At 44.6% G+C, this 24,177-nt stretch overlaps 2 protein-coding genes across 5 annotated transcripts in view; one reads left to right on the top strand and one right to left on the bottom strand.

Annotated features, from left to right (window-relative positions):
- The window catches only part of igdcc3 (immunoglobulin superfamily, DCC subclass, member 3), a 132,117-nt gene extending 121,649 nt beyond the window's left edge, over positions 1-10,468 (top strand). The window contains exons 11-14 of the mRNA XM_085968586.1: positions 874-978; positions 2,299-2,437; positions 2,852-3,062; positions 5,037-10,468. Coding sequence (XP_085824712.1) covers positions 874-978; positions 2,299-2,437; positions 2,852-3,062; positions 5,037-5,243 — 662 coding nt within the window. The 3' untranslated portion in view covers positions 5,244-10,468. The remainder of the gene's footprint in view (positions 1-873; positions 979-2,298; positions 2,438-2,851; positions 3,063-5,036) is intronic.
- A 2,601-nt stretch (positions 10,469-13,069) lies between these two features.
- LOC147100016 (serine/threonine-protein kinase Nek9-like) overlaps positions 13,070-24,177 on the bottom strand; it is a 102,710-nt gene continuing 91,602 nt past the window's right edge. For 3 of the 4 annotated variants that reach the window (XM_085968581.1, XM_085968583.1, XM_085968584.1), the window contains 2 exons: positions 17,759-17,878; positions 13,070-13,233 (listed from right to left, as the gene is read on the bottom strand). In XM_085968581.1, the coding sequence (XP_085824707.1) occupies positions 13,135-13,233; positions 17,759-17,878 (219 nt within the window). In that variant the 3' untranslated portion in view covers positions 13,070-13,134. The remainder of the gene's footprint in view (positions 13,234-17,758; positions 17,879-24,177) is intronic. The other variant, XM_085968582.1, reaches the window with a different exon arrangement.

The following is a 24,177-nucleotide window of genomic DNA, read 5'->3' as shown; positions in this document are numbered from 1 at the left end:
GGTAAAATCCGCAAGCGGTGGGGGCGGGGGGTGGTTCTCCTGACTTCCCATAACCTTAGCGGAAGATCAGCAGAATGAAAACTGATCCTGGGGATTTTTCCTGACTCTACATATAGGAACAGAATGAAGACTCTGGGGATGTTCCTGACTGAACATATAAGAATAACTTGATCGATTATGAGAGGCCTAGCTAGAGTGGATAGGAAAGACCTATTTCCCTTAGCAGAGAGGTCAATAACCATAGGGTATAGATTTAAAGTAATTGGTAGAAGGATTAGGGGGGAGTTGAGGAGAAATATTTTTCACCCAGAGGGCGGTGGGGGTCTGGAACTCACTGCCTGAAGGGTGGTAGAGGCAGAAACCCTCATCACATTTAAACAATACTTGGATGTGCACTTGTAGTGCCGTAATATAGAAGGCTACGGACCAAGAGCTGGAAAGTGGGATTAGGCTGGATAGCTCTTTTTCGGCCGGCACATACACGATGGGCCGAATGGCCTCCTTCTGTGCGTAAATTTCTATGATTCTGTGCTCCTAATATGAAGACAGGCTCAAAGGGAGCACAGGTTGGAGAATTGGCATTACAATGTCGTAGCCATATCCGCAACCCCCTTTTGAGTGTGGCTTCCCCCTTGGAGAATGAAATTAATAAATTTACCTGATAGTCAGGATCAGGTCTCGTCTTAGGGTGCGGAGGTGACCGTGACCCTGCATAAATAGAGACCTTATGAGTTGACCTTACAGGCAACTGTTACTCTATATATAAAACGATAGAATGTGAACTGAACCTCACGAACAGGGATTACTGTGCCTCTCTAACTGACTGGCTCTTTTGAGAGTATAATTGTAAAGCTGATCTGTCTTTTGTACCAGATCCAATGATTGCCTATGAAGTGAAGCTTCTAGCGTTCAATCGTCATGGAGATGGAAATTCCACGGTCCGCTTTGTGGCCCTGCGAGATGCTGCTGAAAGATCTGGTGAGTAAAACAAGCCATGAATGAGTGTGGTAAGAGTTTGAAAGCAATGTGTTGGTGAAAAATCTGGCTGAGCAGTCAGCGAATGGTTTTTTGGAGAGTGAAGTTTACTGTAGCATCTGATTGGTCTGTGTTGAATGTGTTGGCTCAATTGGTCCACACCAGGAGGTGAAGGCTGACACTTTATGTAGCATTATGTAGGACTGATGAGGAGAAATTTCTTCACTCAGAGGGTGGTGAATCTTTGGAATTCTCTACCCCAGGGGGCTGTGGAGGCTCAGTCGTTGAGTATATTCAAGACTCAGATCGATAGATTTTTGGATATTAAGGGAATCAAGGGATGTGGGGATAGTGCAGGAAAGTGGAGTTGAGGTAGAAGATCAGCCATGATCTCATTGAATGGCGGAGCAGGCTCGAGGGGCCGAATGGCCGACTCCTGCTCCTATTTCTTATGTTCTTATGTTCATTGAGCGACTTCTACAATGTCACAGGTTCATCCCTTAGATTGAAGTTAAATCAAGGTCACATCTGCCTGTTCTGGTGGTTCAGGTGAATGTTCAAGATCCAGTGGCACTATTTGAAAAGGAGCAGAGAATTCTCCCAGTATCCTGGCCAACGCCTCTGTCTCAACTAATGCTGCCAAAAAGAAAGATTGACTATTCATTCAACTTATTGCTGTTTATGTGGTGTTGCTGCCACAGAATGGCTTCTGTGATTGTCAACATAAAAAAGGTCACTTCATTTCAAATGTGATTCATTGATTTTTTGATTTGATTAAGTGATATGGAAATGCAAATATTATTAGAACATGCATTGAATGTTATGTTGAAGATTTTATAACAACCATTGGAATTCCAGTGTTTGTTTAACTCGAGAAGCCTAAGTAGCCCATCAGGATTGAAAGTGATTGGATAGAAGACAAGTTGAATCAAGAATTAGATGACACCAATCTTGGGTTTGAAGATTGTAGGAAGAAGGAAAGACTTGAGAGAGGTAAAAAGGTTCTGGAAATGGTACCAGGTGAGTCTTGATACTAACAGAGTTAAGAGGTAGGGAGAAGGAATAGCATGTGGCATGGCATATTTGGGATTTAGGATTGACAAAAGAAGAAAGTTCAGAGGAGCAACGGCCATAACAATATTGACAAAATAGAGATAAAGGCTGCGATAGAGAGAGGGGTTGGAAGCTACAGTTGAGAGAAGAATTGTCTTATCAGATAATGGTTCTTCGTGCATCTTGTCTAGGAGGGTGACAGAGGTGAACAATCTAATGTGAAACCGGAATGCTCCTAATATCATTAATAAAAGGCATTTTTTGTTACAGTTCTGAACACTCCATGTGACTGCCTGAAAGAGGAACACAGTAGCAAAACATCCACAACTGGCATCATCATTGGAACCCACATCGGTGTCACCTGCATTATCTTCTGTGTTCTATTCCTTGTTTTTGGATATCGTGGAAGGTATATACTCCAAAGATTTCTGAGAGGGTGGCCTCCTCTATCCTTGCAGCATTAAAAGTGCATCTATCGAAGCACAGTAACAAAATAGATTCTGTTATACATCGGGGAGCTTATGTGTTTGTGTGTGTGTGGGTGTGTGTGTTTGTGGGTGTGCAAGTGCACATGCATGTGTTTGTGTGCAAGCCCTTGTCCATGAGCCATTACACATATGGAACGTGCACACAGTAACAGGCATGCATGCAGCGTCCTTTTTACTGTGCGTGTACTGCACATATACAGGAGTTGTCATGGAGATATAAACAAGCCGCACAGTACCAGATGTGAGTGGATGGTTCTCTTTTACTATGAACATACATTAAGTAATATTTTCATGAATTATGAACTGAACCTGTCCCTTGGGACTTACATTTCTAGGTTGCTAATGTGTAAAAATGTTGAGGACCGTCTGGCCACCCCTCAAGCTCCATCCAGGGCCCAAAGACATTCACAAGGACTAGTCCTGAATGGTGGACCACGGAGGGGCAGAGAAGAGTTCACAGCCAATAGGAAGATGGCTGACATGAATGAGCTGGAAAGACTGTTCCCTGCACCAGTTCCTAATGACCACCAACACAAGGGAATTACGGTAAGATCTGCTCGCGAGGATCAACTCAAAGAGAATCAGTGTTGCTGGCCCGTCCAGAAAGAAGTTAAAGGGTTTTTAAAGAATATTTGAGATCATGACCTTGAATTTCCTTGACACCAGAGGTGCCCTCCTGGTGTAGATTGGTTGGGAATGCAGAACAGCAGGGGAGGAAATTTTGGAAGGACCCAGAAACACTGTCTTCATCCAGTAGACTCACTGCTGCCGGTTTGCAATGATTCCACAACCATGTCCGTGATGTAATAGGAGGTGGGGTTCAAAATTCTTGGGATTCTGCCCCCAATCTGGCCAGCAGTCTGGTCACTGGGCTGATCAGCTTGAAGAGCTTGAGCTTTTGGAGAGAGCCCACCGTCTGAGCAGGTGCCCAAGATGTGCCCATACTGACGCAGGTGCCTGCTGACAATATGTAAATGAGTTGACACTGCCCTGACCCTGGAAAGTCCAGCAGGGCCAGGAGCAGAGTTCAGCAGTGCCCATTCCACTGCAAGGACTTTTGGGTCTTATAATGGTAGGATTTTCAAATGGGGACCGAGCTGTCTAACTGGGAAAGTGGAAAGAACTCTGTTATGCTACATGTTCATTTGCCCTGCCCATTAGCTTTAGACTGGCTACAACTCAATAAATTGCCCCTTTCTGTGCATCTGTACCCAGATGCTCCTCCCAGATAGTGCCAGGTGACACCAGATCCCATAAAACAAAGTTGAAAACGTTTGCGCTGTTTTGTCAGCTTGACAGTGGAAGAACTCTCCAGTTGATTTTCATCAGTGTATCCTTTCACGACACGGCAGTGAGCTAAACCCTCACCATACAAAGGCTACACAATGGACTGTAGACCACCAGTGCAAATGTACAATTTTTGAGTTTTAGGCTTAATTTTCTTTAGTTTCATCTGTATTTATTTGTCTCACTTGGGTGATTAAACAAGTTGGGGAGAGTCTGTGAAAGTACAAATTCTAATTGTGCTCCTGACTACAGACTCTCACTATTTAATATAGACCGTCACTAAGCAATGAACTAATCTGTCACTTCATTATGACTGTAGAGACTCGCCACAGAATTAATTTGGCTCCCTGTAAACTGTAAGAAAGTGTAGATTCAGATTACACAATGAACAAAAGAGCATGTTTTCACTAATTAAAAGTACACATTACAGGAAACTTTTGATTAACCAGCCCCTAAATAACCGGAATGCTCTATCCACTGGCAAAATTCAGGAGTCGGTTCAGATAACTTTTATTACTTTTATTACTTTTTTTACTCCGTTTGTTGCTGTGCAAGGGTGTAGCTGAAGCTGTTGCTAAGCTACAGAGACGCTTGCAACTTGTGCCCATTGTTCTGAAGCTGTTGCTAAGCAACAGGGTTTGTTGCTTTATACGGAGCTCTGAGCTCCGTATCTTTTACTATAGCGTTCGGTTATCCGGAATTGTTGATGACCCGGCACCACGTCGGTCCCGTCCGTGCCGGATACCAGAAAGTTTCCTGTAGTACAAAGTGCACAGAGGAAACTATATTCCTGGGTTCTTACTGCAGGGTAAGTCTCACGGTGTAAACTGAAGATTCCCCTCTCACTGTGTTCGGGAAAAGATCACTGGTGAATTAAAGATGACTATCTATATTATAGTTGTTCTTGAAGGTATGCTAGCTACTAAGTGTTTAGATTTGCAGAGTTACATTAGAAAACGTCTTTATGTACTTAGAAGGGCAGAAATGACCGATGTTATTGTTCAAACGCTTAATGTGCATGTATGAAGTCTCCTTCTCTGCTATTTTAGTAGCGATGTTAATCTATTTACGTATTAACAGTTAGTGCCTCTGTTCATTCAATGGAGAGAGGAATTTGGTGCATTAAGCATCTGTACGATAATGTCACTGAGAGTAATTTCCAATTTCTAGTTATTTATACTTTGGAGTAATCCTGTGTTTTCTCTCTTTTGTCCCCCCTTCTGTTCCCAACAGTCTAATAATATCTCACCCATCTCTGAAGAACAGCCCAGTTTGACCTGCCAGAACTCTGTGTTCCCACTGGACGAGTTTGTTGTGGCTCAGGAACAGCACACTACCTTCGAAACCGTTGTTCAGTGTTCTTTAGACCGCCCTGAACTGAATGTTAATCAGCTCAGCTTCACAGTATTGAAAGACAGTAGTTCAGTCACCACAGAGTGAAACTTTGAGAGAAGCCAAGTCTCATTGCCCACCTGTAGGTTTATTACTGGAACTCAAATACTGATGTTTATCATTTTCCTATCTGATGGCATCTATGCTAGGACTATCAGTCTCAGGTCAGCTCATATTCTACTATGGCTTTGGTGAAACTCGGTGAAAATTAAGTCTGCTTGTATCCTCAAAAACTCAGGCATGTTGTAACGAAGGTACAGTACTTGGGTGCAGTTTATCTATGAAACTTCCCTTATGAGGATGCATTTCAGGCCTATACATGTCAGATTTTCATCATTGGCAAATATGCATCAGTTTGTTGGCCTGCTGTCCATTTGTCTTGCCGTGCAACCATTGCTTTGATGTAAAACAACCACCAACGTCAGTCGAGTAAGGCCACAGCAGGCTCTCCATGCAGGGATTTGATGGATTTCGCAGCGTATCAATCTCAGGTCACAACAAGTTCATTCATTTCAGTGGTGGATTCTTAACAAACAAAATGACTGGTGAGGCCTATGTGTAGGCTGCTAATAAGACTTGGAAAAAAAAAACAACTCAAAGAAAAGTTTGATGATTAAAAAAACTACCTCAGCCGCATTGAATGTCTTCTAAGGAAGCTGCTCAAATTGGTATCTTCCTTTCCGCAAGTAGAATAGCACTTGGTCAGTACAGATGCAGTACTACCTCAAGGCCTCACTCATCTGCCATTTGCCCCGAAGAAGAAAAAAAAAAGCACTTCCAAATATAAAGAGAAACATTCTACCTCAAATTTTATAGAACTCCATTCTGTGTTGTGGGACTGTTTTCCCTCCATTGATGTACGTGGTGATTTAACCAAACTTCCTGTCTGCTTTAGGATGAGGCATGGAACTAATGGTCATTACTTTTTCGTATGTTACACTGTATATAGCCACGTCTTATGTGTTTGCATTATTTTTTACATTACAAAGGTGTTTATTCTCGTTGATTGTCTGTAATGCTTATCAGAGAAGCATTATTATCAGCGTTCCTTGCTCAAGAACATCACCAAAGACATGCTTTTTGAAGAAAAATGAACAAGGCTCTGGATTTCCATTCAGCATCTTTAGCATGTTGCTGTGCTGAGCCAGCCATAATGCTCGTCCGCCTCAGTTAGGTCAGAGCGCATTCTAAACAGTAGGACAACAATGTAACCAGTGTTGAGTCAAACATTCCCAGACCTCCCAGCAGTTCAATAACATTCAAAAGGGTCTGTAGCCTTGGAAAGGAAAGTTCATTGCTGACATCATGCACTTCCATTCAGCCCTGACCTGATCTCTTTTTGTGCGGAGGAGAGTCACAGATGCCAACCACCCACAGTTGATGTGAGGTGCAACAAGGGGACCTCTCTGCACTGTGCCAGGCGAAGCAGAACCTCACAAAGGGTGTCCACGTCACAGGAACTGTGTCAGGAATGTTCCTCCAAAAATTGCGGAGAAAAAGAAAAGTGCAAATCACAGATGTGAAGTCGAGAGTTCTGACGAGAACCCCCTCCCTAAGGCAGGCTGGCTGGCATCCATATAGACATGTCTAAAATATAGCAGTAATTTTGTCTGAATCTAAACTTTCTAATTCTTTGATATGTTGTAAATTTGCAGTCTTATTATTTCTCAGAGTTGATGGGTGATTCTGATGCACAGGTATCTGTGCTCGGTCTAGGTAACTGTGATCTCTGTGGTCCATGTGGGTGTTTGCGATGCCCGTGTTGCTGTACTTCATGTGGGTCGCTGTGCTGCCCCTGTTTCTGTGCAACTGTTCGCTAGTTATAAGTGGAAATGATTAGTTTCTGTGAAGCCTTAGTTATCTACCTCAGTATTATCAGCCTGATCCTCCTGGTTACCTTCCTCTTTGCCTCCTCCCAATTCCTCAACACAAACCAGTGTCAGGTTTTAATTTTCATATTCACTCCAGTCTCCACTCGTTTACTTTTGTAAAAAATATTTGAAGTCACTTAATGTGAGATGGTGAAGAAACAGCTCCGACCCTGCAACGGAACTAGAATGAGGTTGTTAAGTACTGATACTCATCCAGATTTTTATGGCTGGTCCTTTGAGTATTGCATTAAATATTAAAATCCTTTTAATCCTTTAATGTTGGATGAGGTGTTCTGGAAGTTCCACGCTCAATGTTACTAAACTGTAAGGAAGTTTGCCCCAGTGATTCTCCACACTTAGCTCCTGACCTCTGACCAACCAATGCTCTCACATATCTGCATCTCCCAGATCCACAACCAGGATTGGCAGAGGCGTGAGAGCAGAGCTTGGAAAATGAGGGAAGAGGAAGGAGGAAATGACCACAGGATGATTGTACATTTACGGATCATCCCTTTATTCTTAGAAACCTATCGTTTTCTTGTGTTAATGATGTCGTACACAAAGGGCCTATTTTTCCAAATACACGTGCTGAAAGGGCATGCTGGGAAAACAGCCCTGCCGTGTCGACTGCGGGATGAGAGGACTGTGCCGCTGGCAGTGTGGGAAGTGCTTAGCATTGCCACAATGTCGACCATGAAAATGCAGCAAAGTACAAGGGCACAATAAAAAAGGTAGACAATTCAAACCCAGTGTGCCAAGTTCGCAAGGGGGGGGGGCGATGGTATGTTGTGCGTTCCGTACTTATGGTTGTTGCACACGCACTGTGTGCCATGCTCATACTCTCAGACACTGTGTGACGTACTCCAGTTTGTTACTGCATGGCTAGTATCTACTTTCTTCACATTACTTGACAATGCACCAGGGGTGATGGCTATCTCAGGGACACATCATCATTTTTCTTTTGTAGCTCAATGCAAAGTAGTTTTGCGATGACAGGGTATTTTCATACTGTTAGATTGGATGTATTTATTTGCAAGACTTTTCTGTTTTGCTTTCTTGTCGACGAAGAAACACTAGGCAAGCCCTTTGTGCTTGGTCGGTTGTGGGCTTACACTCTCCGCCAGCACACTCCTGGATGTATAAGGGACTGAAAATGTAACTGAGAATATATACCAAGAATTAAATGTTTTTCAGATAGTTTCACTCATCTGATAGGGACTCTTTCTGTCTGAGAGTTCGCATCTTAGAATGAGCTAAGTTAGCGTTGAAGAATATTTTGCTACTCAATATAGTGGATGAAAAGAGAACGGAAAGATTAGTAACAGTACTTTTTGTTCAAAGTACTCCCCATAGACTTTCCTTCCTTTTTAAGTTGGAGATTGGCTGCTCCCTAAATTGCACCAGGAGCAGACCAGGTGCTCGCTATTGCCTAGAAGTGTCTGTTCCGTTATTTGAAAGGGGTTAATGCCTCTGTTAAAATAGTGGACCCGGCTGTCATGCAAATTCATTGAGTGTTTTTCCGATAACAGCACAAACAGTAACTTCTAGGCTTACAGATCAGGTAGAAGCTGGGTACTCACTATATTGCAGCAGGTACATATTCGCTGTAAAGGGATGAAATCTTTTATGATAGTTTATGATATTTTTTACACACTAATTACTGTCTGTTACGGCCAGAATAATGATTTTGTGTGAATTCTGATAACTGAAATTTCTGAAGATTATTTTGAGAAATGCACAGTTTGTTTCTGCCAGTGTGGTGTCTTATTTTCAGTATTATAAACACATTTGCTGGGGTTTTCGAGCGTACTTAGATTTAGATTTTTTAGTAATATATTATAATTTTGAAATCACAAATCTCTACACAATGTTAGGTCTGATCTATATTTAAGATAACCATGTGGATAATGCTGTTACAAAAAACCTCTTTAGTAAAACGGGTCTTTATTGGGTCTAAACACACGTTCCCCCGACACAGATGCATTTTCCACAACAGAAACCTCGGGGCTTATTCTCCCCCACCCCTTCTGTTGGCACATCGCATTTCCTTTGTTGTGTCCTGTCATGAAGGAGCAAACACTGTATTCATGTCCAATTGGCACCCTATGATTGGGATTGTTTCTTTAGGTGTTGCATAACCCTACAACACAGAAGCAAAACAGAATACAGTGGGGGTAATTTTAACCTGCGGGAACAAGAGAGGATTGAGTTGGACGCCTGTTTTACACCCCACATGATTTTACACTCCAGAACCACAAATTGAGCAGGGGTGTAAAACAGGCATCTGACTTGAACCCAACTCATTCCTGCTGGGCAGGTTAAGTTAAAATTACCTCCAGTGATTTAAATTTTTTAAAAAATAGAAGTGTTAGTTGATCTTGAAGGATCAGTTCCCTAAAGGTCTGTAGTCAGTGCTTGATAAAGGAAATACTGTTTTACTATCACAAGGAGACAATAGCCTCCTAATCAGTAATGCACAGTGTGGTGTCACTCTCTCCGTCAATCTACGGAGACCTTTTATTTACATGGATCATTGGACTAAGCGCTGTCATCCAAGATCAACCACAGACTGACTTTGATCAACTACCTGTTTCACCAGCATGCGATTTGTTGATTTTTCAAAGGATTGCCTGATGTCAATTGATTGGAGGGAGGAGGTTCCTGAACCTGCTGGGGAAGCGGGGAGGTGGAGGGAGGATTTTGTTGATATCAAGGGAAGGGGATTGATATCACGCTGATGTTGATGCATCAAAAGGAGGGGGATTGGTAATTCTGCCTGTGTTGGGGGCACAATGTCATGAGCTCAGCTCGTGGTGGGTTTAATCCCTACAGTGTCTCAACGTGCTCAAGGTTTAACTTCAACAAAAGTGTTATTAACGTTCCAAGTGTGTAAGAAAGTGTAGCTGTTCCCAGAAGAATGATGCTGGTGTAATGTTCCATTCATTATATATAAATATATACTATAGAAACAAAGAGAAAACCGACTAACTGTTGTAAGGAGCTAGGCTGCTGACGGGTGACACTGGATTGTAAAAGGTTATCCAGAGCAAAATAAAAAGGCATATATGTAGGGGTTTTTTTTGAAATTGTCTCCTGCTGTCAAAGTGTCGTCCACGGGCTTTGTGAACACGAGGTTTCGGCCACATAATGTCATCAACATGAAATCACGTGTAGGCGTTGGGCCGAGGTATGGCGGTCCCTCCCCGCCCAAGCTCAAAGCACTTTCCTCTCCTGTTTACTCATTGTTCCTTGTGTGAATGTTCAGATTCCCACTGATCATATGATTGTTGACTTTGTACAATAACAGATTTTTTTTTTGTAGTTCAAATTGTTTAGTGTGTGGAAATATAATTATGAAAAATAAAATAGTGTTAGTCAACCCAATCTTAACTGCTCTTTGTGACGTGTGCTTATGCCAATATTGTGTGAAACTGGCTCCTATCCAGGACTGCAGGGTATTGAGATGATGTGTGTGAACTCCACAGAAAGTTGTGCTCACAATCAACTAACATCTTTGAGAAGTGTTCAAATTGAAACCACCTCTGCCTACCTTTCCAGTTAATTCCAGTCTAGCTGCAACTTGTATTTTCTTAGTTTAAATATTGACAGACAACTGTTGAACAGTCATGCTATACATGGATTCTCCAGCACACTCGGCCTGTGTGTGTGTGTATAAATGTTCTCTGGTCAAGCCTCAGGTTCTATCACACTGTTCAGCTTGCTTGGTCTCTCTGTGTATAACAACAACAACTACTTGCATTTATATAGCACCTTTAACATAGTAAAACATCCCAAGGTGCTTCACAGGAGCATTAGCAAACAGTGAGCCACGTAAGGAGATATTAGGCCAGGTGACCAAAAACTTGGGCAAAGAGGTAGGTTTTAAGAAGCGTCTTAAAGGAGGAGAGGCAGAGAGGCTTAGGGAGGGAATTCCAGAACTTAGGGCCCAGGCAGCTGAAGGCACAGTCGCCAATGGTGGAGAAATTAAAATCGGGGATACGCAAGAGGCCAGAATTAGAGGAGCGCAGAGATCTCAGAGGGTTGTAGGGCTGGAGGAGGCTACAGCGATGGGGAGGGGCAAGGCCGTGGAATGATTTGAACACAAGGATGAGAATTTTAAAATCGAGGCCTTGTCGGACTGGGAGCCAATGTAGATCAGAACAGTAGGTACAATTCCACAGAGGTTACACTATGGCTTCCGATTCAATGGGCAGGCTCCATTTGGAGGACTGTTCAGTTCTGCTTACAGCACAAAAACAGATACATTCATTGTGGAGGGTACAGGCAAGAGCAAAAAGACTGATCCCCAACTGCAAAGGGATAAGCTGTTTGGAAAGATTAGAGAAGCACAGGCTCTCCTGGAAAGAAAGAAGGTGGTTAAGAAAGGGCTTAATTGAGGTATATAAAACAGATAAGCTAAGTCCAGCATGTTAGTTCAAAGAATGCCAGGAAAATAGGACTAGAGGACGTAAATTTAAATACTGGAAAGTAAATTTCAAACTGATTTTTGGAAGAATCTCTTTATTCAAAGAGGGACAAATGTTTGCAATAATCTGCCAGGCAGGGTATCAGAGTCAAAAACAATAGGGAATTTCAAAATACACTCAGAGGTTAAAAGGAGAGAGTTAAGGTAATAGGGGACCAAACTTCTAAGAGCCAAACAGACCTTTCTTGTCCTCCGCTTTTCTCAAGTTCTCAAATCCTCACCCAATGTTCACACACACTCACTTTCCAGTCAGCGGGCGGTCACCGGATAGTGACGACAGATCGAAATAGTTGCTGCTTTTCCCCTCCCGAACACTCTTACACAATCAATGGGGGGGTGTCCGCTCTGATGTGCACAGATTTTTCACTCACTTATCAAATCTCACTGCAGAAAGACTGAAGCAATCATGAAGCTAATAGAATCAAAATCCTTTAAGAGTGATGGACAACATACGTGTGTCCTCAGTAAGAAAAAAAGCTGTTAACAGTTTTATGGGGAGTGCAATCTCCAATGAAGCTTGAGACGGTAAATGATAAAAGACAAAGAAAAAAAGGTGAATTCATAAACTTTCAAATCATTGTCCAATTTGAAGCATTTTGCACGAGTTTAAATATTGGCTAGAAGTCAGTATCGGGGTGGGTGGGAATTTTGACTTTGGGTGATTGTGCAAAACAGGCGATATTGATTCAGTCAGCCGTTATACATCTATCCCCATTTTTATTCCCATTAACTTATTCTACTATACATTCCCCCACCATTATCAGGCTCCGTTAGTTATAGCACACTATCAGATACACTATTATAAAGTTACTGGGTCCTGGCTTCCACGTCCTGTCAGCTTTTGTTGTGACTTTTGCATTAAACTTTAGTAATTTGTGAATTTCTGTTCAGGTAAAGCAGTCCTGCACTGTCTAATCCTGCTCAGATAGGCTATTTAATTAATATTATCAAAACCAATGTTGTTAATATGAAACAAGCATAGGGTGCAGAGCTAAATGAGGAATGTTTCACCCTGTATAATATATTAACCATGGAATGGCATTAGAAAGTCACCCTCCTGAACCCAAATAACTTTATTCTTTCAGTGAGTCTCAAGTATCAGGGATGAGTGGAGCAGCGACCCAAACCAGGAAATCACAGAACCGCCGTCAATAACACACGGCAGTTTGACCTAAACCTACTCGAGTTTTGTTTGAACTTTAACCCTCCACTGAGTTGGTTCAGGTGCTTTAACACAGGGAATGCCCCAATAGACAGGCAGCTGCCTCCTGACTCTCCAGGGTGGGCACTTCAAAGAGACTTGGGGAGGTGGAAAAGAGAATGGGGCTAAAAGTCAAATAGGTCCTTTTCATCTTATTCATTTGCGTAGACTCCCTTGAAAGCAGGGTTACCATGGCAACAAGGTCAGGAGTTTTGTGCCTTAGATCTTGGCAGTGCACATGTCACGCAACTCAAACCCATTTTGTTGAAAGCCAGAATCTTCAGTGTGCAATAAACTGATGTTACTACAATGTTAGTCCTGTTGAATAAAAGCTGGGACAACAAGATTTTATTGCAATAAATCTCTGTTTAAAAATCTACTTTACATTACAATGCAGATTTTACTTTCTGGTTTTATAGTGGATTTGTTTGCTTGCTCGCGTTCTGCCTGGGTACTGCTCCGGGATTGTTGGGACTGCACCTTCGGGAGAGAGAGAGAGGAACAGGAGGTCCATGAGTGTGCAACACAAATAAAATGACGCAAGATCCAGCATTTTGGATGCTGAAGGTCTGAATGCTGGGAGTGGGGTGACTTCGTCAAATCAGTGCAAGGGCCACAACAGGTCATGCAGCCTTGACTGCAACATGCAGCAGAACAGTGCCATAGCCAATAGCTACATCGGAAAAAAATCTCAGATATAGATTATTTGGGTACAAATCTGTGCACAGCACTCATTTTCCTATTACAGTCTGCTAGTGTCCATTATGTCATAAACACACCCATATCATACAGTGACACACATATACAGTGATACACACAAAGACACACACTCATCTATATAGTTACTAGCAGGGGAGCCCGGCGTTGCCAGGGCAATTTTGGGCCGCGCAGTCTCCGTGCCCCTGTGTGTCCCCCCTCTCTGTCCCTCTCCTCGTCTCCCTGTGCTGTCCTCTCCCTCCCTCCCCTCTCCCTGCCTAGCGCCTGAGGCCCGGTGCTGTTGTGATAGTGGCCGTGCGGGGCCTAGCGGTTGAGGCGCGGCCGGGCTGTCGGGCCGAGACAGACCCGAGCTGAGCTCCCCCGTGGATCGCGCGGCTGACGGCCGGCCGCTGCCGCTCCCCTGACCGCTGTGTGTGTCGGGCTGAGCGGTTGCGAGGCACGGCCCGAGTGAGCCCAACTTACCTGCCGCTCCGGCGGGGCGGGAGCAGGATCGGGAGCCAGAATGTGGAGGTTTGTTTTGGTGTTGCTGTCCCTGTGGGGATGGAAAAAATGGCGGCGAAGTTTAGGGAGACTGGAGGATTAGGACCCGCCCGTGACGCACTGATTGGTCAAGCAGCACGTCAGTCAACGCTAATGACAGGTAGGATTTTTGAGCCTTTTTTGTATATTGTCATAACAATTTTTGTGTGACGAAAAAGTAAATACACCTACGAGAGTCCCCTAATGATAAGCTTTCTTTTGATATAACATATGTGTAGGTACGCTCTATAACTTTTGATTGTATAGCCGGACAGACAGACAGACAGACAGACTGACTGACTGACTGACTGTTTTATATATATAGATAATATGACAGGCATAGTCAGATCCATTAGTTATACCAAAGGGACACACTCCTACAGCTCCAGTTATATCTCAGACATATATACATAGTTCCATTCAGTTATATTACACACACGCACACCTCCATACCAAGCAGCCTAACCTCGGCAGTGGTTATTTTCTGGAGGCCATAATATGGGGTAAAATTAGTACTCATCTAGAAAGACGGGTTAAATAAGGACAGCCAGCACGGATTTGTAAAGGGAAAGTCATGTCTGGCAAGTTTTATGAGCTCTTTCAGGAAATGACAGAGTGTATCGGTAAAGGACACGCAGTCCCACACGGGAAACATGTCGGTAAAATTAAGGCTCACGGTATCAAAGGGAGTGTGGCAGGATGGATCGGTAGCTCATTAAAGGACGGTAAAGAGAGTAATGCCTAATAAAAACAGAAAATGCTGGAAATACTCCGCAGGTCAGGCAGCATCTGTGGAGAGAGATTTCATGATTTTAAAGACCTCTATCAGGTCACCTCTCAGCCTTCTCTCTCTTTTTTAGAGTAAAGAGCCCCAGCCTGTTATATCGCGCATATCTTAATTTGGTTATATTAAACACACACGGCTCCATGCAGTTATATTGCAAGCTGACCTTCCCATATAGATATAACCCATCTGACGCAATACAGTCGTATTACAAACACACAGCTCTGTGTAGTTATATCACACATGGACACACACAGAGCCCATACAGTAATGCCATTTAATGATACTTAAAGGCTGAAGAACGTAAAATGGGCAGAGGATTCCAGCTGATTAAACAACAATTATTCAACAATTCAGGGTCTTTTGCCTGAGACTTGGGTTCCTGAAAACATTTCATTCAAACCAGTTGCAGATGTGTTAAGCAGGAGATTATTTATGCGTTCACAAAAAAGTAGGCTGTAGGGCCATTGACCGGGGGATGGGCGCTGAGGGATGATGTCACTGGCAGTTAGCAGATGTGCGCCAATCTCAGTCAGTACTAACCCCCTTCATCTCTAATCATTGCCATTTTAAAGCCTGCTATCCCTGTACAACCTGATGTGGACTGAGAACAAAAACAAACGGATCATGAAAGAAAACTTTTTTTTAACATGATGTTGGACTTATCTGCTTTTGTTCCATTCTGAGCTGTGAAAACTCAAAGGGTGGATTGAGTGCAGCATTTATTTAGAAGACTTGCCATTAAATGACAACAAACGCTGGTAGAAACTTCTCTCAAACAGCAAAGGAAGATCTAATCTGGTAAACTGCCTTACAAATAAATATATAGGGGGAAAATTCGGTTGCTTAGCGCCTCCCGTTAGCACCTCCGAGGGGCGCTAACGGGGCGCTAGGAACTTAGCGCCCGAGCGCGGTGATTTTAGCGCCGCTCGCGAAATTGACCAGTCGTTTTGCGGTGGCGCTAAACACTACTGCCATGCTCTCCTGTGCCCGCAGATTGTGACATCAGTCAAGCGTGCAACGCCCCGGTAGCGCCCCGGACTGGATATTGAGTCGCGCCCCCTGCCTTAGTGGCTGCCACTAGGAACGACAGGTAGAGGAGAACGTTTTCAAGTTGGGAAGGGGCTGGGGGAGCGCTATTTAAAGGCGGGCACTTCCTGCCTTTTCTTGTCAGGTTGAGAGGTCTGGAGAGATTTAACGCTGTCCTAAGGAGTTTTGGCCCTCAGCACCACTTTTGAGGTTCCTAAGCGCCGAGCTCTTTCCCTGGGCCTATCCATTAGTGCTTCCAACACAATTGCTTTTGAGGTCTCTCCAGGCCGAGATTCAAGGCTGCAATGAGCAGGGTGTGGCTAGCCAGCAAGATGGCCCCTCCCCTTTAAGAACTGGATGGCGCCAGTCTGTCTGGCTTCCATGGTAACGTCATCGCCTGAGCTTCGGTAGCGCCTCGCTCCCTGACATTAACGCCTTAAGAGAGGTGTGTAGTGCCTGATTTAGCACTCAAATCACCTCCAGGGGCGATAGAGGCGAATTTTGCAGTCAGAGGCGATAATTAGCGCCAGGCGCTAAACTTTGTGCCCGGCCGATATTAACGGCCCAAAATGGGCGATTCCCAATTTTTCCCCCATAGAGTCCAATAACATTATTGAAACTGTGATGCCGTCACACATCAATTGAATGTTGCTTAAAAAAAAACCTGAAACAAAAAAAAAACTAAGCCAGAATCCATCCTGCAAGTGTTCACACTGCAGCAGGTACGGTGGAAACTCCCATCTTGCATCAGCAGCTCATATTATTGGGTAAGGAAGCCTGAGGCCTACTCCATGCCCAGTGGGCCAAGTGCAGCCCAATATGGCCAGCCAGCACATAGCACAGTGGGAGCCTGTTCACAAAAAGTGCACAAGGATCATTAAGGTCCCAAATGCTATAATTTAGGGGGGTCTCCCCGTGTTACTGGACCACCTGAGCAGTGTTCCAGATGCTTAGTGCCTGTATGGAAGGAGCACTGAAAGGAAGGCTGGTAGAGAAGGAAATTGGCTCCCGGGTGGCTCTTTGCTTACAATTTTCCCATGGCCTCCAATGGCCAAACAAAGGCGTTTGTTGCTCCCCCTAGACCAGTTACATTGGCCAAAAATTGGTGACGTCCGACAGTCAGTTGTCAGCCTTTCACTGGTTGCTAGCCGCTGATGCAAGGGGCATGTCCTGCGCTGTGCACTGGGAGTGCCATCAAATTATGCAAATACGCTGACCTTCCATTATGGGCGATGTCAGCTCATTCAGGCCGAGATGCAGCCAGGGTCTCAGGAGCAGCAGTCCCAGTGGTGCTACACTGAGGCCATATTATCGGCTCCAGTATGTGGGCAGATCCTGGAAAAGTTGGCTATTTGGCCTACTACAGTAGAATCACGATGCTTTCTTAAGGGCACAGGTAACAAAAATTCAGAACATCCAATTTTTAGCTCATTGTGGCTTCTCCTTACCATTAATCTAAGCAAGTGAGAATAACTCTCTGAATTTCTACTGTTTGTCTATCCAGTTGGGTGGGCTAGCTACTGAGCCTTGCACCTTTAGAGGGGTTGGGGGTGGTGGGGGGGCGGGGGGGGGGGAGGTGGTAGTAGTGAAGAAACTATCACTACTTGCATTATGTTAACCAATGCCAGAGCTTCTATATGGATTATTTTGAGGTCTAGTGCCTCTTAAAGAATGGGTCTGCAAAACAATTCCCCTTTCTAATTATACATCTCTCAAGATCTTTTCTAGTCCATGCTTCTTGTCTCCAACTATTTGTTATTACTGGCTTTGCGACTAAAGGGACAAGGATTTACATTAGACTCTGAAGTCTGTGAAGTCAGCAGTTTCCCAGTCGGGTTATGGTCAGGCCAGGAAGATCTGGTGCAGCCGTCCACATCGCCGAACCTGAGGATGATCATTTGTGACAATTCCCCCACCCAGGTGGCTTTAGCACACAATTCAGGTAAAAGTGCTCACCTTCAGCAACTGTTCTTGTAACTGCTGCATTACATCAGAGTTCTGTTTGAGGAGCTGTTTCTGCTCTTTCAGCTCCTTGTACAGCTGGTCTATCTCTGTCTGAAGTCTGGCTTCTCGCTCCTATGGAAAAGTACAGATGTTTATGATGAGCAAACTCTAACTGTACCATGCAGTGCCATCACAGCAACCAAATCTCACAAAAACAAACCCTGAGATCTAGACCATCAGCCGGGGCCAATATGTATCGACAACCAATGATATCTGCTATGTAATTAGAATTGATTACAGCACTAGACATGACCACTCGTCACCCAACAAAGTTACTAGGTTAATACATTCTTCTTCCTTCCTTCCAGTTTTATCCCCCTTCTCTCCCTCCTCGCCTGAAGGTGGCGATTCATGTTGGGGTACATTTTCATGGGTGCCAGCACCTTCCTGGTATCTCTTTCAAGTGACCATGCTTCATGCGCAAGCCTGGGTAGTCAACTAGCTATTCCAGCTGGGGAGACATCCGTACACGAGCAATTACCAGTGCTGGTGCCTGGATAATGGCCATGTGTAATCCAGGCACAGCTAGGCTGGTTGTTGTGCCCCAGCCCTCTGGAAAAAAAACGCTTGGATCAGCTAATTCAGTTTGCACCAAGGATTGAATCAGGGAGCTTTCTGGTCTGTATAGCTCCATACGCACTGAGCAATTAGGCAGCTCTGTTAATTAGCATCTTAAAAAGGAGCTGAATGGGCAGTTTGATACTGATATGGTTAAGTACAGAAATAATTAACTATGCTACGGAAGTCTTCCATCAGGTTGGTACCACAGGAATGCCAGTTGTGGAATGAAGTGCATGCAGTGTGACATTGGCAGTGAACTGGGCACACTACGCTGACAATAAGCTGGGCACTGCTGCATGGCATGATGGCAGCTGCAAGCTCAACACACCTTATTCATTACAAAGCCAAGAGTGAGCTCAACTCATCACACACAGCATGCCAGAGAGGGTTAACTGGACACCGTCTCGATTAGGATCTAAGAAAATGTTGATGAGAGAATGTCAATGGGCAAAGGCTCTTTCTCGCTCCAGAAGGTAATGGTTCAGATTGGCTGCTTTGTGTTGCTGCATTCTCCGCAGCAGAATAAAAGCAGGAGATTGAAAGAGTCCCTTTCATTGTTGCTATATTATTCAAGTCTTTGTTTTGGCGCCTTTTTCCCCTAACTCCTGTCTCTGTTTTTTTTTTGCTCTGCTCCTTTCTGTAACGGAATACCAGGCAGCTGTAAATGGGAGCTGTCGTTTGAATTGTTCTCTCCGTTTCTCTGGATCATTTTAACTCCTTTTGGTCTTTCTTCAGCAGTGCTCAAGAGTGTCATCAGAATACAGCCAATCAGTAATGATAGCTGTGTTCAATGACCCCTAACCAGGGCTCAGTGACCTCACATCAAGCTCTGAATCAAAGCATGCTGCAACCCCCTGTGAATCCTACATCTCCTCTCACTAATGATCTCATTTGTGCAAAAGGTTTTGTTTTCCATTCCTAAAAGCATTTATTTAAAACTCTACGGTGCTTGCCATAATTAATTTGAAATGTTTTCACTAATTATTAATACACACTTAGATCTGGCCGTAAATATTTATGTGATGTTAATTTGGTGAGAAAATTTTAATCTCCAATTTTCTTCCAGCTTTCTTGGTGCCTGTTAAGATCTCATTAGCCAGCGGCTGGAGCCTCATGGGGTAGCTATATGATTTCAGCTTCAGTGCGCGGTACAATGAGTAGTATAACTGCAGCCGGAGTTCTGATTTAGTGAGTGAAAGCATCTCTGGGAGGCATATCTCAGTCTAATTGCATCCAGCACAAACCCAACTCTTTAAGAGCAACCCAGCAGAAATGAAAGTTTAATGTCTTTTTTGGGGTGTGTGCGACGGAGAGGGGATTTCTTCTGTGTCTATAAACAATGGGTTTACGATTTCATTACCCACAGCTCACAGACGGAATCTCCCCCGAATGGCAATAAAGAGCTGATAGGGCCGTCAGCGTTTAGGGACCCGCTGCACCGAGCTCGCCGCATGTTCCTAATTTGAGCGCAGTGCGAGTTGGGCAATATAATCGGATGCTGCCAATGCCACCATTCTCAGCTTGTACTGGTGTCAAATCCGATTTCTATCCCCACACCCAAATCAAAGGGTACTTTTAGAGAGGGGGACACCATGGGACAGCGAAGCTTACAGCGGTAGAGAATAGGTTTGTGCCTGAAATTTCCCAGATGGTGTGCTTGTGATGTTGCCCATGACATCATGGGGAGACACTGAGCAGAAACCCCAGGTGTTTCACATTAAGGGGGAAAGTAAATCACTCTACCAGTTACATGGTGGCAGTGGTAAGGCCAGTCAGTACAGCTCTACTACTACAATCCTCTGTGCACTATTTTCAGGCGGGTGTTAACACAGAGGAATGTGGTAACAGCATGTTAAGCTTTCATTTCTGAGCTTTTCCAATCGGGAAATAGGCCCTTTTGTTCCTTAAGGCGTCAGCCTTGGCTCAGTTGGAAAAACTCTCGTCTGAGTCAGAAGTCCGTGGGTTTAAGCCCCATTCCAGGACTTGAGCACATAATCTCGGCTGACACTCCAGTGCGGTACCGGGGGAGTGTTACACTGTTGGAATTGCCGTCTTTTGGATGCGACGTTAAGCAGAGGCCCTGTCTGCTCTCTCAGGTGGACCTAAAGGATCTGACGGCACCATTCGAAGAAGAGCAGGAGAGTTCTCCTGGTGTCCTGGCCAAAATTTATCCCTCAACCAACACCACAATAAACAGTTTAATTGGTCATTTAGCTCATTGCTGTTCTTTGTGACCTTGCTGAGCGGAAATTGGTTGCCACGCTTCCCTACGTTAGAACAGTGACCACACCTATGTGAAGCGCATTTGGACACTGTGAGGTTGTGAAAGGCACCATACAAATAAAAGTTCATTCATTCTTTCACAGCGCACCTTGCTGTGGACTTGCACGTGTTTCCCGTGGCAACAATGGGGATGGGGTCTTAGCCAATGATCCCTCTAATTTCTTTTTGGGTGCGCGGTCCCTTTAACGGGCTGTGCGGCACATTCAAATTTTCACGCATGCGCAGTTTCTTGTATCGAAAAGCCGGTGAGCGGCCTACGGGGGACCTCCAGACCGCTGTGCGGCCGTGCACCTTACCGGGAACGTTGGTCGTAGTGGCATCCATAGCCATAGTGAAAGTCCTTTATTAAAGCTCTGGGGACCGTAATTAATACAAGACTTTCTCTACCATGCTAAATGCTGGGATAGCCCTACTTCAATACTGTTTGTCTTGCATACACGTGTGCGCTCACATACTCTTGAGTCACACAGCTATTATCCTGTATGCAACTCATGACCAACTCTCTGCTGCCCTGTATGCAGCTAAGCACTAGCTATCTGATATTTTGTACTTACTCTAGTAAGGATCTTTAATTCGCATTAGTTATTTAAAGGTCACTTTCTGATTATTTTTAAATCACATTTGTACCATCAAATGCTCCAGAACAGCATTAGGCAAAGCTGCACACCCAAGCAGCTGTGTAGAAATACCATATTTGCATTAATTATTCCCTTTAAAGTGTAATCACCAGAACAAGGCTACTTTTTACTTTTTTCCAAAGCTTCTCACTCTCATTAATTGTAAAGATTCCAGACACTGGGGAGGTTTCAAATGAGCAATCCTTATTAGCCTGGAAATGAGTGTTTGCAATAGTAACGGAGACATGGTTGACGTGTTTGTCCAATTCTTTTTGTCCGTTATTCAGTGGAGTTAAGCTATTTAATGCCTTTGTTAAAACAGCAGACAGAGGAATGTGTTAAATAATATCAGCTACGGCAGCTAGGCTATTGTCTTTAAACAGCAAGTCACTTTTATTTTTAATCATCTTGTCACATTAACATACTGTATGGCACTGTGTCTTAAGCTACGTTAATTTACCAGCGTATCTCTCTGTAAGTAACTGCCAATTCTGTTGGTAATTTACCAGAAGTTTTAACATTTTTAAATAAATTGCAAATGCCCAGAAGACAGCAGGTCCAAAACTTCTTCATTTGCAAAACACATGAGAATAACTTGGAATAAATTGGAACATTGAGCACACGGGATAGCTGGGAGCATCAAAGGGCAACCACTCGCCCAAAGAGATCCACACTCTCTAAAATATTGATGGAGGATTGTAAACAGTGCTTGGACCTGTGTGCTGTGCAATCTATGTTCCACAGCAGAGCACAATAACTAAATTCATTATTTCCTGCAGCTAAGCCACGGAGAATAGAAACTGTATATACCTTACCAGCTCCTCCTGTGGGCACATGAATATTTCACAAGCCTGCCTGTTAGTTGTGCACCTTTCATAGTCTTGAGAGATGAAAGCTAATTTTCTTCTTCCAAGTGATTTGAGTCCATTTCCAGCGGACTCCATTATTGGCAGCCTCGGGCTCAACGGGTGCCTTGGTTAACTGATCTGCACTAGTAACCTGCTATCTTTAAAAGAAGCATCAGTTTGCCCTAATTGATACATATTTGCCTCCGAGTCAGAAGGTTGTGGGCTCAAGCCACACTCCCGCACTTGAGCAAATAATCTGGGGCTTTCCTTCAGTGCAGTGCCAAGAGAGTGCTGTGCTGCCAGAGGTGCCATACTTTGGATGGGTCATTAAACTAAATGTTCCATTTGCCTGTGCAGGGGGATGTTAAAAATTCCATATGTTATTTTGAAGAACAGGGAGTTCTCATGGTGTCCAGACCAACATTTCTTTCCCTCAACTAATATTACCAAAAATAAATCAATGTGGTCATTCATCTTAGGAACATAGGAACATCAGAGAGTGGTGAACCTGTGGAATTCCCTACCACAGAAGGCTGTGGAGGCCAAGTCACTGAATATATTTAAGAAGGAGATAGACAGATTGCTAGACACAAAAGGCATCAAGGGGTATGGGGGAGAGAGCGGGAATATGGTATTGAGATAGAGGATCAGCCATGATCATATTGAATGGCGGAGCAGGCTCGAAGGGCCGAATGGCCTACTCCTGCTCCTATTTTTCTATGTTTCAAACATAGAAACATAGGAACATGAGTAGGCCATTTGGCCCTTCGAGCTTGCTCCGCCATTCAGTGAGATCATGGCTGATCTGCAACCTGACTCCATATACCCGCCTTTGTCCCATATCCCTTAATCTTTGGTTAACAGAAAGCTATCCATCTCAGATTTAAAATTAATAATTGATCTAGCATCAACTGCCGTTTGCAGAAGAGAGTTTCAAACTTCTACCACCCTTTGGCCTAGAAATTCGGTGGGCTGCGCCACCAGTTAGCGCCAAAAGAGGGCACTCAGTGGCTTTAGCACCACTGGCCACACCTCCCGCGATATTTAGCTGGGGCGCTAATGGCGGCGTTAACCTGTTGTGCTGCGCCGCCTCCGATGACGTCATCGGTGTGCGCAGCGCCCCGCTACCGCCCCGATCTCGATATTTGGCAGCGGCCGCCTCTGTAGCGCCGTTCGCAAATGGCGCCCGGTTCACGGGGCCTTCCTGTGGCGGAAGTGGCGCAAATTAAGGTGGAGGTGCGGGGCGGCCGTTTTTTTCCGGTGGCTGCCTGCCAGCACCTCCGTCCCTGGCCTCCTGATCGCCCCCCGCGGCATTGCCGGCTGTTTTCCGAGAGCCCGGCACTTCTCCTTGGTGCCGGGCTCTTTTGCCGGCATTTGCGATCTCTGATCGCGCTGGTGCAGGCCCCTTCCCCTTAAGAATGGGAGGAAGGCCTGCAGTACCCCAGCGTGTGGCGCTGCGGCACGTTGCGCTGCGATATTCAGTTTCAGCGCCCTAAGAGGGGCGTGGAGCACCTCGAGCCTCGCCCCGTGTCCCTCTTGGGGCGCTCAAGCTGAATTTCCGGCGGTCGCTACTGCTCCAAACGCTGCGCTAAAACCGGTGCCCAGGCGAGCTTGGCGCCCCGTTTGTGGCTCCACCCAATTTCTCCCCCTTTGTGTTTCCTAATTTCACTCCTGAAAGGCCTGGCTCTAATTTTTAGACAATGCCCCCAGTCCTAGACTCTCCAACCAAACCTTATTGTTGTTTGTGGGACCTTACTGTACACAAAATGACTGCCGTGTTTGTCTGCAAAGCAACTGTGGCTGCATATCAGAATAATTCATTGCATGCAAAGTGCTTTGGGACATCCTGAGATGTGATAAGGCAAGTTTGCTCTTGCTGAGAATCCCACAGCCCTCAATGTATTAACCTGCAGTTTTTCTAAGACACTGTTAATACCCTGATGGTTTAGTGGATAAATGCACAGCCCAATGTGGGACTGAGTCATACAGAGTGAAAGGCCCCAGTCTGGATTGAGTTAGCTGACCGTCACCATGCCAACAGTTTGTATACTACTGCTGTTCT

Source organism: Somniosus microcephalus, chromosome 27, assembly GCF_052327205.1.
Source record: "Somniosus microcephalus isolate GS21.2 chromosome 27, FLI_Smic_1.0, whole genome shotgun sequence".
Classification (NCBI taxonomy): Eukaryota; Metazoa; Chordata; class Chondrichthyes; order Squaliformes; family Somniosidae; genus Somniosus; species Somniosus microcephalus.
The sequence above is the reverse complement of the archived record's forward strand: the minus strand, read 5'-3'. Positions and strand labels throughout refer to the sequence as shown.